At 45.5% G+C, this 13,285-nt stretch overlaps 1 protein-coding gene across 4 annotated transcripts in view; it reads right to left on the bottom strand.

Moving 5' to 3' along the window:
* Nucleotides 1-13,285, bottom strand: part of LOC109891973 (collagen alpha-1(V) chain) — a 93,445-nt gene that overhangs the window by 64,080 nt on the left and 16,080 nt on the right. For 2 of the 4 annotated variants that reach the window (XM_031827506.1, XM_031827507.1), the window contains exons 3-6: nt 12,501-12,714; nt 11,799-11,961; nt 3,538-3,660; nt 823-1,230 (exon numbers count right to left, since the gene is read on the bottom strand). In XM_031827506.1, the coding sequence (XP_031683366.1) occupies nt 823-1,230; nt 3,538-3,660; nt 11,799-11,961; nt 12,501-12,714 (908 nt within the window). The other 2 variants (XM_031827508.1, XM_031827509.1) reach the window with 2 other exon arrangements.

Consider the following 13,285-nt stretch of genomic DNA (forward strand, 5'->3'; position numbering starts at 1 on the left):
AGCGTACAGTTTGCTAAGCTAGTTAGCAGCACAGGTGTTGGTTATGGGAATAGGCAGGTCATACATGTAGCAAGCCTCAGTGTGTGTTATTAATCATTCTATGGTGATGGAATATTTCACAACCAGGAAGTGATGGCAGCATGACATGGGTTATGACAGCCATAACAGCCAGAGTATGAAAATAAGCAAATTCAGCAAATTAGCAAAAGTAGCAAACGATAACCTTTAGAGATTTCAATCATGGGGACTTTTGTTAACCTACAAATTTGTTGACAAAACAACTTTTGAAAGACAATGCGACACAGGAGGCAAACCGTTGTGGATACATGTATAGCTTTAAAACCAACGGTTTGGACTGGGTTTGTGTAAGGACATAAACTCTCAGGTCAAGGAGACGTCATAGAAAAACTACAACACACAACACCTCATACATACCACTTACTCAGATATGTATGTTCAACTACAGGTACTACTCAGGACAGAACTAGTGTTATCCACACAACTCAATGAACAACTATTGTGACAATTGAGTCACAGTTGTCTATGTGTTAAAACACAGTGTAAAACATAGTCTAAATTCTAGATTGTCTGCATACTCTACTTAATCTAGATCTAGAGGGATGCAGGGATTCTCTGTGTTCCATTGTGAGTCCTGGAAGAGGAGGAGGTGATTAGGGTAGTGCTGGTTAGGTTAGAGGTCATAGTGAGGAGAGGAGCAGGTTGACAGAGGGTGTAGATGAGGCATTCTGGGAGAGTGGGTCAGTGCTCTGTTAGGGATGGGATGGATGGGGTGGGGAGCTGCATTGTAACTGTTCAGTCTACCTCCTCAGTGACCTTTGACTCAGGCAGTGCACTGGGCACCACGGAGGTGTCCTCAATGTCAGAGTCAGGCCTGTGTGTGGGCCTCTCTGGGATCATGGTGGTCTGGTCAGGGGCTGCAGATGGGGTGACAGCTTCAGGAGTGAACAGTTCCATCGTAGATGGCTTTTCAGTGGGATAGTAGGTTTCTTGGGATTGGTTTTCAGGCAAAACAGTGGACACCTGGATGAAACCCTCCTCCTCTGGACCCGCCTCTCCTTCTTTTCTCTTCTTCCTCGACTCCTTCTTGCCCCTCCCCTTCTTGCCACGCTTCTTTTTGTCCTTTTTGCCTTTCCTGTCTTTCTTAGAGTGTTTCTTTGGCTCCTCCGGCTCGTTGCTTGGTATCATGGGATCAGGTTTAAGTTGAGAGGTCTTTTATGAAAGGGGGGGGGGGGCAAGGGAGGAGGTGGGGCACGAACAAGAGAAACAACAACATGGTGAAATACCTGAAACATAACAAGCCAGGAGAAGAGAGACACTATGCACACATCCAATAGGGCCAGGCATAGATCATGACCCCCCCCCCCCCCCCCCCCCACACACACACACACACACATGAGACTACTGTTTATTTATCACTGTTTACCACTGGCCTGTCAACAGAGAGGACATACTTTCTCATGAGGTCAGGGGTCAGTGTGTTTATGACCCTGTTGGGCTGTTAAAATATTTTAACTCATATCCATATCTGTCACTATTATTGAAGACCTTTATGTGAGAACGTTGTTGAAGATCTGGTCTGTAAAATACGTTGATGAGAAGATTGTGATGGTTTGTAAACAGGGTCAGTGTGAGGAGGATATAAAGTGAGTAGATTGAGTGATGCTGACAAGGTCTTGCACACAGAGCAGGTTTCTCAGCTGTAGATCTAGAATAGCCAACACGCTCTACGTCTGAGAGACACTGATGGACAGTCCCAGGAGCAGCGCCAGGAATTGGACACACCCAGACCCAGACACACAGCCAGGCGTAGGAGGCTACACATAGAACACTGTTCTCACAGACCCTGACAGCATCTCCCTGCGGGCAGCATGAATCAATATCTCTTACTTTTCCTCTCTCCCTCTCCCCAAAACACTTTTCTCCAACATAAAGACACACACATACATCATAATATAACTCATCTCTCCCAAGTGTATCCCATTGCCCAAGCAGGCCCGGTGAAGATCGAAGAGCCAGAGTGAGATTTACGGGGCTCCTGGCTGTGTGTGTTCAAGCTGAAGCAGCTCAACACTGCCAAGGGAGAGATGCACCACTCTGCTGCTGGCTCACTATCAAAGACAAGGAGAGGAGCTTCTTCTGATGCTGACTGACTGATGTCTCATTCTTCTCTGGCCTGGCCTCCCTGTGTTTAAGTGGTGTGTTCCGGGCCCCTAGGCCGAGAAGACTGGGTAGTGAATCAGTACATGGCCAAGGCTGGGATTGTCTGGGCTACAGAGGGCGGGCTGGGCAGGTCTATGGCAGACTCTATTGATATGCTTGCTGCTTGTTCATCGTTTTATCTGTTGGCTAAGAAACAAGGGGCTGAGGAAGCAGCTGTAGCAGCCAGCACAGTCCTGTGTAGTCAGGACCTGCACAAAGCCTCAACATGAAACTGTATCTCTGAAATGTTGAGCCCTGACTGAGCCAGCATCGAGAGAACTCAAACTGGAAATATCGCTATGTGAGTTCTAAAGCACCCTGAAGCAGTCCAGACAAATACACTCTCTGTTCCATAATGAAATTATGATCAGGGACCATCTGGGGGGTTTTATTGAAGGTGTGGAATGTAATCCATGTCTTCGTGTTCATTTGCAGTTTTACTGAGGTTGTAAGGTTGTGTGTGTCATGTTTGCATCCCTATTCACTAACTACAGATGGAATTCCAACCTGGTTTCTTTGCTAGCAGCCAGAAACCCACATCATCAACTACTGTAGAACAGATGATTTCATTGCATACATATATGAAAGAAGAGAGAGAGAGAAGTAGAGAGAGAGAGAGAGAGAGAGAGAGAGAGAGAGAGAGAGAGAGAGAGAGAGAGAGAGAGAGAGAGAAAAGAGAGAGAGAGAGAGAAAGGAGAAAGAGAGAGAAATACATCGAGAGAAAAGAGGACCGAAATAAAGAAATACTGTTACAGTTTGAAGAGGATATTTTGGGTGGATGAATCACTGATAATAAAACAAGACAGGTGAAGGGGGAGTGGAATAGTGTGTGTGTACTGTGTGAGTATGTGTGTATATCAGAGGGTGTCTCCCCCTGGTGGCTGGAGTACTGACCTGCTCAGGGTCCTGGGCCTGTCTGATGAATCACTGATAATAAAACAAGACAGGTGAAGGGGGAGTGGAATAGTGTGTGTGTACTGTGTGAGTATGTGTGTATATCAGAGGGTGTCTCCCCCTGGTGGCTGGAGTACTGACCTGCTCAGGGTCCTGGGCCTGTCTGATGAATCACTGATAATAAAACAAGACAGGTGAAGGGGGAGTGGAATAGTGTGTGTGTACTGTGTGAGTATGTGTGTATATCAGAGGGTGTCTCCCCCTGGTGGCTGGAGTACTGACCTGCTCAGGGTCCTGGGCCTGTCTGATGAATCACTGATAATAAAACAAGACAGGTGAAGGGGGAGTGGAATAGTGTGTGTGTACTGTGTGAGTATGTGTGTATATCAGAGGGTGTCTCCCCCTGGTGGCTGGAGTACTGACCTGCTCAGGGTCCTGGGCCTGTCTGTTGTAGGACAGGGGAGAGTCACAGTCAGGGATGTAGTGCAGGCAATAGTCAGCCGCCGCCTGGGCGTCCTCCAGAATCAACAACTGCTGGATCTCTCCCTGGAAAACACACACACACACACACACACACACACACACACACACACACACACACACACACACACACACATGTTAACCTCACAGACAAACATACAGGGACAGAAAGGATCAGCACATCACTCTGACAGTCTATGAGAAGCACTGCGACGGCCTCTGAGGACCAGGATGAAAATGGCTGGGAAACAGAATGCTCTGTAGGATGTTGCCATACCGCTAAGAGAATGTGTTTCATAGAGCTGAAGCCATTTCACATGTGAATATCCTGTGTGTATAAAATGGCCAGTACTACTGTCACTGTTGCTCCCACAACCCCTCTGTTCCCAGGCTTCTAAGCAGGGTGCTGAGTGTACACATAACAGTCAAATACTTCTGTCACACTCCCATTTCAAACAACCCTTTACATCCCCAGCCTGCCCCGGAGGGCCACAGTGTGTGTACACATAAACACACAGACAGACCTCGCCACCCCCCCCCCCCCCCCCCCCACACACACACACACACACACTTTTCATTAGTGCTTCACTCAGATCTCACCGAGCACAGATCTCAGGCCAGTATTTAGCCAACATAAACTACTAGGTTACAGTTAATATTCCAGAGATGAAAACCCAATTAACATCAAATTCTACCACACCTTTTCAGAGAGAGAGAGAGAGAGAGAGTGTGAGAGAGAGAGAGATTCTCAGCCAAAGATCAAAGGCCCTGTTCCACCTTTTGTACTGTATCCCCCCCCCCCCGCCCCCCCTAGCTGGCGCCGGCCGGCTGGTCAGCTTCGTGACTACTTTGTCCCTGCACAGCAGATGTACAGCATTACAGTACAGAGCCACAGAGCCACAGAGCACATCTCTAGACATGGAGTCATCCTTATCCCTCTATCAGCACATTACAGTGGCTGCAAATATCTCAGGAGAATATGTGAGTAGATGACTTAGACCACAGTCTGGGAGCGAGGCGGCAGGTAGCCTAGAGGTTAGAGCGTTGGGCCAGTAACTGAAAGGTTGCTGTATGGAATCCCTGAGCTGACAAGGTAAAGATCTGTCGTTCTGCCCCTGAACAAGGCAGTTAACCCACTGTTCCCCAGTAGGCTGTCATTGTAAATAAGAATTGGTTCTTAACTGACTTACCTAGTTAAATAAAGGTTCAATAAAAAATACAGTTTCTCCTCTGAAGTGCTGATGACAAAAACCAACAAACAGCATCAGGTCACAGTCACACAGTGCTGTCTAGTTCCCATAGCGACACACAGGCTGGCTCAGCTCCACTGAAGAAAGAAGAATCTCCAGCAGGCTCGTACTATTGGATACTCTGTATACAATGTAATGGATCTTTGATACCAACGTTTCAGCCAATAGAACTGCTCCATTGACTAACATAGGACTAGAGTGGTTGGAAGTGTGGGCTTGCTTTATGGTGCCCAGGCCAGCACTGTGGTGGTAGTTAGCTGGTATTGATTCAGAGGGGTTAGGTTAAATGCGGAAGGTACATTTCAGTTGAATACATTCAGTTGTGGAATTCTCTTTTCCCTTTTCCCTTTCATAGCAGCCAATTAAGGCCTTATTAAGACCTTGTTAAAGCCACAGTGAACGGACTTCATCTCTTCTCCACTAATGAGCTCTCACTCCATAAACACTGTCTAGAACTGGCCTGAACTAGGACTCATCAAACACTCCTTTGTAGCACTGTTATACAGTCTCTCTGGGCTAATAGGACCAACAGGTTTATACACAACAACAACAATGAATATAGCTGCAAGCAGCAATGCCGGGGTTCAAGCTGTGGGCCCACTGTGCCACCATCAAGACAAATTGGACACATTGCCCAAGGATGAGTTGTACTCTACTCCTTACCACGCTTCGTAAATATCTGAACGAAAAATAAATCAGATCTCATGCTATATGAGTTTAATGTATTTTGAAATTTTTTTTATGATATTGACCACTTTAAGTGGCTTCTTCTATTTTGCAGGACTCTTGCTCAAACAATATGGCTGCTATGAGCCAATGAGCTTGCATTAATGATTTTTTTCTGTCCAACAGTGCCAAAATGTACCATACTTTACACGTTAGCTAGACTAATATCCCTGAGCATGTGTGCCAAATTTCATCACTCTGAGTCAAACAGATCAAGACATATAAATATGTGCCCGTTATAGCGGTTGATCTAAATCTGCTTTCATATGTTGAGTCTAAACCATGTTTGGAACATATGTACCAAGTTGTATTACAATACGATTATCTGTGTCTGATTTATATGTATTTATGTGCCAGATCAGGTCCATGTGAATGTTTATTGATCAGTAGTTGCCATGTTGTTTAACATACTAGATTGAAAAATAGTGCATTGATAGAGCTTGTTCCATAGATGCCATATATCCATTTCTGCAGATCGGTCATTCGGTGACAGAGGAGTAGTGTTTTAAGTATTTTTCACATGATTCTAAATGTCGGAAAATGCATCATGGCGGACCTTATAGGTTCAAGAGGCAAATTTGTTCCTTGTGAGGAGTGGGACCTATGTACCAAATTTCATGACCCTCCGTCACACAGGGTGAGTAGCATGAGCTTTAAAATGTAGCATTTTCAAACACTTGTTATAGTGCCACAATGTGGCAAATTTGCATGGGATTGCATGAAAGGGTGTGACACATGGGCCGTTACCATCATGCCAAGTTGTGCCCTCCTAGACTTACCATCTCAGGGGAATTTGCATGTTATTTTCCTTGGGGGAAGAATCCAGTATAATAATAATGAACCAGAAGAAATACAATAGGTATTACCAGCTTCGCTGCTTGAACCCCTAACAACAACAACATCAACAACAACACATACTGCACTGAATACGACTACACCTCATCTCACTACAGTAAACAAGAAGAAAGACTTAGCTCCTTACTAGCCTGCAGGGCAACAGATGTCAAAACATCTGAATACAATCCTTAGAAAGGAAGAAATGCATCTACAACAGACAGACCTTGACTAATTAATGCAGCATTTCCAATCTCTCCAGCTATCCATGAGATTCCTCTATCAATATCAAATCTGCCCTTTTAAGACACGCTTGATAACAACCCAACATCAAGCCAAGCCAACACCAAAACTCTGAATGTTTTCTAAAGAGGCCTGATTACTCAATAATACAATGACTAATACAGACAGACAGACAGACAGACACAGTCAGATGTTGTTCACACATAAACACTGGGCTGGATCATATCTAAGCGTTAGACGTGGCAAAAACACACAAACAGCCCACAGAGAGCCCAGATAATCCATTCAGACTTGTGGACAGTTAAATGATTGCTTTAGTATGTGTGTGTGTGCGTACAGTATTTACGTGTACATTCTTGTGTCCGTGGCTCTGCATGTGTGTAAACAACACCAACAGTAATTTGAAGGCAATCTGGAAGCAATAGAGGCATTAGGGGCTGACCACCGTCCCCAAGCTCCCACGCTATGTTCTCCCACGCTGGGGGAACTGGGCCGGAACACTGGCCCTCTGGATCCCTCCTGGAACAGAACCAGGTCCTGGGAACAGAACGGGCCTGCGAACAAGGCCAACCTCTAACCTCTCCCCCAGCACCAGCCTCATCCAGGTCAACACAACCCTGACCCACAGCCATTCAACATGGGACACATGAGCTGGCCTCTCACTCACTTAGGCTATTCAGAGAGAGCAGAGCAGAGAGAATGCTAAAGAGAATGTTGATAATTGACGGGTATTAGTCATAAGGACGTCAAAGGGATGTTTTTTTTGCAGCCTGAGGAATGATAAATGGGATGTTTTGAAAGATGGGGTTGGGGTGAAAATGGATCTTTACAGTTGTTTTATGTAAGGAATGTTCAGGGTAAGCATTGCTTAATTGGAGAAAGAAGACTGTTTTATTTGGGAGATAGAGGGTTGTCTGTTAAAGTAAGAGCGGGAGGAGGAACCTAATTGCATTGGAGGCTATTAAGTTTTACTTATGGAGTAGGAGAAGCAGTTGAGGTAAAGTTAAGCCATCAGTGGAAGGGGAGGTTATTGTTTGGGGGCGTGGCTGGAGGGAGATTGTATAGTTATTGTCTACGTGAGAACATCAGGGGACACCTGGTTCTGAGAGGGTGGAAGACTGAAGAAGACTGAAGTTTGTATACATTAACCCATTAGGACCAGATAATAACCCTTCCTCTGTACTTTTCCAATGTCTCAAGTATGCAAAGTCTGTGTTGGGATGGTACCCTGAGGGGCCTGAGAGATGGGAGGGTGTGTGCTCTGTGACCCCCTCCTACTCTCCCCCTCTGTGTCTCAGGGTCTGCGGACATGAGCAGAGATAGGACTGCTGCTCTACTCGGCTCTCTTTATGCTGGAGGCTACTGAATTAAGAGCGGAGCTGCATTGGAATTACAATGGACTAGGCCTGCACACTATCCTGGGAGAGACATTGGGAATGACTTATAGAACAGGGTTAGGGAAATGAAAATAAAAGAATATGAGCTTCACTTGGAATTCATTTATCTTTTTATTGTTTGATTTGAAAGCACATATGTACGGCACACACACACACACACACACACACACACACACACACACACATATTATATGATTCACATATTTAACTACACAGCATAACTCACTGTTCAGTGTCCATTTCAATTTTAAGGTTCCATAATGACGTGGTCATTTCCCCAAACACTTTCACCTAGCTCAAACAACCCAAGCCATCATTAAATATGTGACCTTTGCCCTCCACAGCTACTCAGGGATAATGATGAGGACAGCAGCCCTGACGAGTGTCGCTGTAGGGATAAACACTGACGACTGGGAAATTCCTCTTCCCACAAGATCAATCCTCCCAATCAGCAGGCATGAACAACACTCATACATTCATTGACACATGTTCACTCTCACACACACTCTGAAACGTCAAAATATAGAGCTGTCTGTTCAAATGTCAACACATCTAGCACCACACACTCCCCAAAACATCCAAACTAACTCATACAAATACAAATGTTGAGTTTCATTTCCAGGTATTTGATCACAGTAGAAAAGATGTGGGCAGAGCAGATCATGTCTGAACAGTACCTGCCCCCCCCCCCCCCCACCCCCCACTGCCTTCCGCAAACAACCTAGTCCTCCCCTACCTGCTGCTCCACTCTCAACCGTTCTCCGCCCCTCCCCTTCACACCCCATTAAAGCTTACAGCAACAATACATACTGCTCTAGCCTGCATGTTCAAAACTGAACACAATTAGTGGAGTATGTGATGGAATGTGCCATCTCTTTCATTTGCATGGGCCGGGACAGAAATGAGGTTATGAGAAGAGAAAGTCATCCGAGTTAAAACAAGGTTCGTGGGATCGGGATCCCCTGCGGGTTCATGTCAGAATATTCAGCTAATATATGAAGCGAGTAAATATCTCCACTGGTATAACAGGCATATTTGATGAATTAAGCTCACATGGAAATAATGGTTATTTTAATCTTGTCCGTTGTGGCTTTAGAGGATCTCATTCATGCCTCAATAAAATAATTTCTTCAGGGCGACAAGTAGAATTTATAGTAGGGATATTGCATTAGGGTTTAAGTCAGAGTGCTAACCTACTCCCGGTATTGTCCAGGCAACGGCTCATATACGCTGAGTGTACAAAACATAAGGAAGACCTCCCTAATATTGAGTTGCACCCCCCTTTGCCCTCAGAACAGCCTCAATTCGTCGGGCCATGGACTCTACAAGGTGTCAAAAGCGTTCCACAGGGATGTTGGCCCATGTTGACGCCAATGTTTCCCACAGTTGTGTCAAGTTGGCTGGATGTCCATTGGGTGATAGACCATTCTTGATACACACAGGAAACTGTTGAGAGTGAAAAACCCAGCAGCGTTGAAGTTCTTGACACACTGACACCGGTGTGCCTGGCACCTACTACCACATCCCGAGTTCAAAAGCGTGCTTAAATATTTTGTATTGCCTATTCACCCTCTGAATGGCACACATACACATAACCTGTCTCCTCCCTTTCATCTACACTGATTGAAGTGAATTTAACAAGTGACATCAATAAGGGATCATAGCATTCACCTGGATTCACCTGGTCAGTCTATGTCATGAAAAGAGCATGTGTTCCTAATGTTTTGTACACTCAGTGTAGATGATCCCAGTATTTGATACCACACCAGAGCAAGCTACCGGAGAACTACTGCCGCGAAACCTCAACAAAAATTATATTCTACTCAGACGGACCAGGTTGACTTGACCCTGGACCATCTTGAAAACTACGAGATAAGAATAAGGGACAAACAGAAGTGGCATGACACCCTTGCTAATGAAGCCAAGGCTGCCTCTAAGGTAGGCAACCTCTAAGGTGGACTATCACTGGGGAAGACTACACCCCCCCACAGCGTGAGGACCCTCATCCTGGACCTCGCACATCATGGACACTCACCCTGGACCTCACATGTTGCCTGGACACCTTTGACTCTGAGTGCCTCTGCCGCATACTAGGCATCGCATGGCGGGACCACATCCGCACTTCTTCCATGGCCTCCAACTGCTCTTAAATGCTAGTAAAACTACATGCATGCTCTTCAACCGATCGCTGCCCGCACCTGCCCGTCCGACTAGCATCACTACTCTGGACGGTTCTCGGGACTTAGAATATGTGGTCAACTACAAATACCTATGTGTCTGGTTAGACTGTAAACTCTCCGTCCAGACTCACATTAAGCATCTCCAATCCAAAATTAAATCTAGAATCGTCTTCCTATTTGGCAACAAAGCATCCTTCACTCATGCTGCCAAACATACCCTCGTAAAACTGACTATCCTACCGATCGTTGACTTGGGCGAAATAGCCTCCTTAAACACTCTACTCGGCAAATTGGATGTAGTCTATCACAGTGCCATCCGTTTTGTCACCAAAGCCTCATATACTACCCACCACTGCGTCCTGTATGCTCTCGTTGGCTGGCCCTCGCTACATATTCGTCGCCAAACCCACTGGCTCCATCTATAAGTCTTTGCTAGGTAAAGCCCCGCCTTATCTCAGCTCACTGGTTGCCATAGCAACACCCATCCGTAGCACACGCTCCAGCAGGTATGTTTCACTGGTCACCCCGAAAGGCAACATCTCATTTGGCTGCTTTTCCTTCCAGTTCTCTGCTGCCAAATGACTGGAACGAATTGCAAAAATCACTGAAGCTGGAGACTTATATCTCCCTCACTAACTTTAAGCATCAGCTGTCAGAGCAGCTTACCGATCACTGTAACTGTACACAGTCCATCTGTAAATAGCCCATCCAACTAGCTCATCCCCATATTATTATTGTTTTTGCTCTTTTGCACCCCAGTATCTCTACTTGCAATTCATCATCTGTACATCAATCACTCAGGGGGTTAATGCTACATTTGTATTATTTTGCCACTATGGCCTATTTATTCCCTTACCTCCCTAATCTTACTACATTTGCACACACTGTATATGGATTTTTCTGTTGTGTTATTGACTGTACGTTTGATTATCCCATGTGCAACTCTGTGTAGTTGTTTGTGTCGCACTGCTTTGCTTTATCTTGGCCAGGTCGCAGTTGTAAATGAGAACTTGTTTTCAACTGGCTTACCTGGTTAAATAAAGGTGAAATAAAAAATATATATTAAAAAAATCAAGAACTCCACAATACGTCAAAAGATGGACCAACCCCGTCTCCTCCCTGGTCAGAGTCTCGTGACTCCGACTGTTCGGCCACCTGGTCAGAACAATCCCACATCTGGAGCTTGCCCTTATCCTGAAAGAATCATCCCCCAACTGGCCAGGCCCAAGAGGAAGACCGAGAACCAGGTCGTCCAACCAGTTGGACAACGACATACACAACCTGGGACTCAACACCACATCAGCCTGGGACCTGGCCTAGAATAAGAAGGTGTGGAGATCCATTTGTCGAGGCGCTATGCTCCGAGGAGTGAGTGAATATTACATTATGCCAAGAATCCAGTTAAAACAAGTTGCAACAAATAATATTGATGTTTCTCAGATCCAATGCCAGAATGAACCAGCTTGTGTTCTGCTACTGATGGGACTACAGTACATACATACCAAATCCTACATACAGTCCATGACACTACTTCATTCACACCCAACCCTGACTCCATCGCCCTGGTGTCCTACCTCAAACACCTCCTCGTCCAGTAGTCGTGTTCCAAACACGATCACCCCCTCCGTGCTGACCAGGGGATTGTCCCCTCTCAGCAACTCCAGAGTCTGCACCTTCTCACAGTCCAGGTACAGGGTGACTGACTTGCCCTCCACACTGTAGGCTATTCTGTGCCACCTGGACAGACAGAGAGGTAGAGATGGATTAGTACAGTGTAGTGATATCTTTATAACGCAGAAGTAGCAATATAAAGTGTCAGGTTGAATGTAGGTCACTTGGGTTCAGTTAGAAGGAGGCACCACCTGTATGCAGTATTCTGAGGAAGGGTTTTCTAAGGTCAAATGCATTGAATCACATTGTAGTATTTTACAGGGTCAAGTCAAGCTATTGACCTTGTATTGTGAGCCAAGAACTCTATGGTACTAGCGTGATCTATGTGTGTCCTCTATGGCTCCAGAACACTTAGGGTCAAGCACATTGTGTGAGATATGTGTGCCACGTTCAAGTATGGCCAAGTGAAATCACATACTGAGGAAACTGCATATTTTGGGTCAGGTAACGGTGATACCCAATGGCCAACCAAATGACACGATGCAGGTGAATCTCACCCAATCATGACAATATGTGTCAATCATAAATCAGGGGCTACAGAGTTTGGGTTTTGAGAAGAAGTCCCAGTCAAGAGCCAAGGACATCAGGCCAGGGGTAGTACCCACTTTCCATCAGCCAAGTTGATCTTCTTGAAGATGGGGTAGAGCTCCGGGGAGGGCTGTCCCTGGTGGTCTTCATACAGGAAGACAGGCGAGCGGCCCACCTCTAGCCCCAGCTGCTGTACACCCTGCTCATCATACACAGACAGCAGGAAGAACTGGGTGTCCTTCTTTGCCCTCACTGTTGTCATCAGGGAGAAGTCCACAGGGAACAACGAGTCTGGGGGGGAAGGAGGAACAATTGTTGTGGATGATATGGTTGACCTTTTCTACTCTGTTGTTCTCTGATGTGTTAAAATAATGTTGCCCCCGACACAGTTTATTTTTGTAAAAATACATAACTTCTTCAGGCTAGGGTCTATTTTTCTCCACTTCCCGTCTGACTGATGTGTCCAAAGTAAACTGCCTGTTACTCAGGCCCAGAAGCCAGGAAATGCATATAATTGGTACCATTGGATGGAAAACACTTTGAAGTTTTTAGAAACTTTAAAATATTGTATGAGACTATAACACAATTGATATGGTAGGAAAAAATACAAAGAAAAACCAACCAGAATTTTTTTGGGGAGAGCCCATGCTCTTACAATGGAAAGCATAGGGGCATATGCAATTCCAGTTCCCAGATTGCAATTCCTATGGCTTCCACTAGATTTCAAAAGTCTTTGTTCAAGGTCTCAGGCTTGTTTCTTCCCAAATCGAGGAAGAACTTTGAGTTTTAGTACTAGGAGCCAGAGTTGGAAATCAGTCTGTACGCGTGCGATGAAGAGGATGCGCACCTGATAATTTTGCTT

Source organism: Oncorhynchus kisutch, linkage group LG6, assembly GCF_002021735.2.
Source record: "Oncorhynchus kisutch isolate 150728-3 linkage group LG6, Okis_V2, whole genome shotgun sequence".
Classification (NCBI taxonomy): Eukaryota; Metazoa; Chordata; class Actinopteri; order Salmoniformes; family Salmonidae; genus Oncorhynchus; species Oncorhynchus kisutch.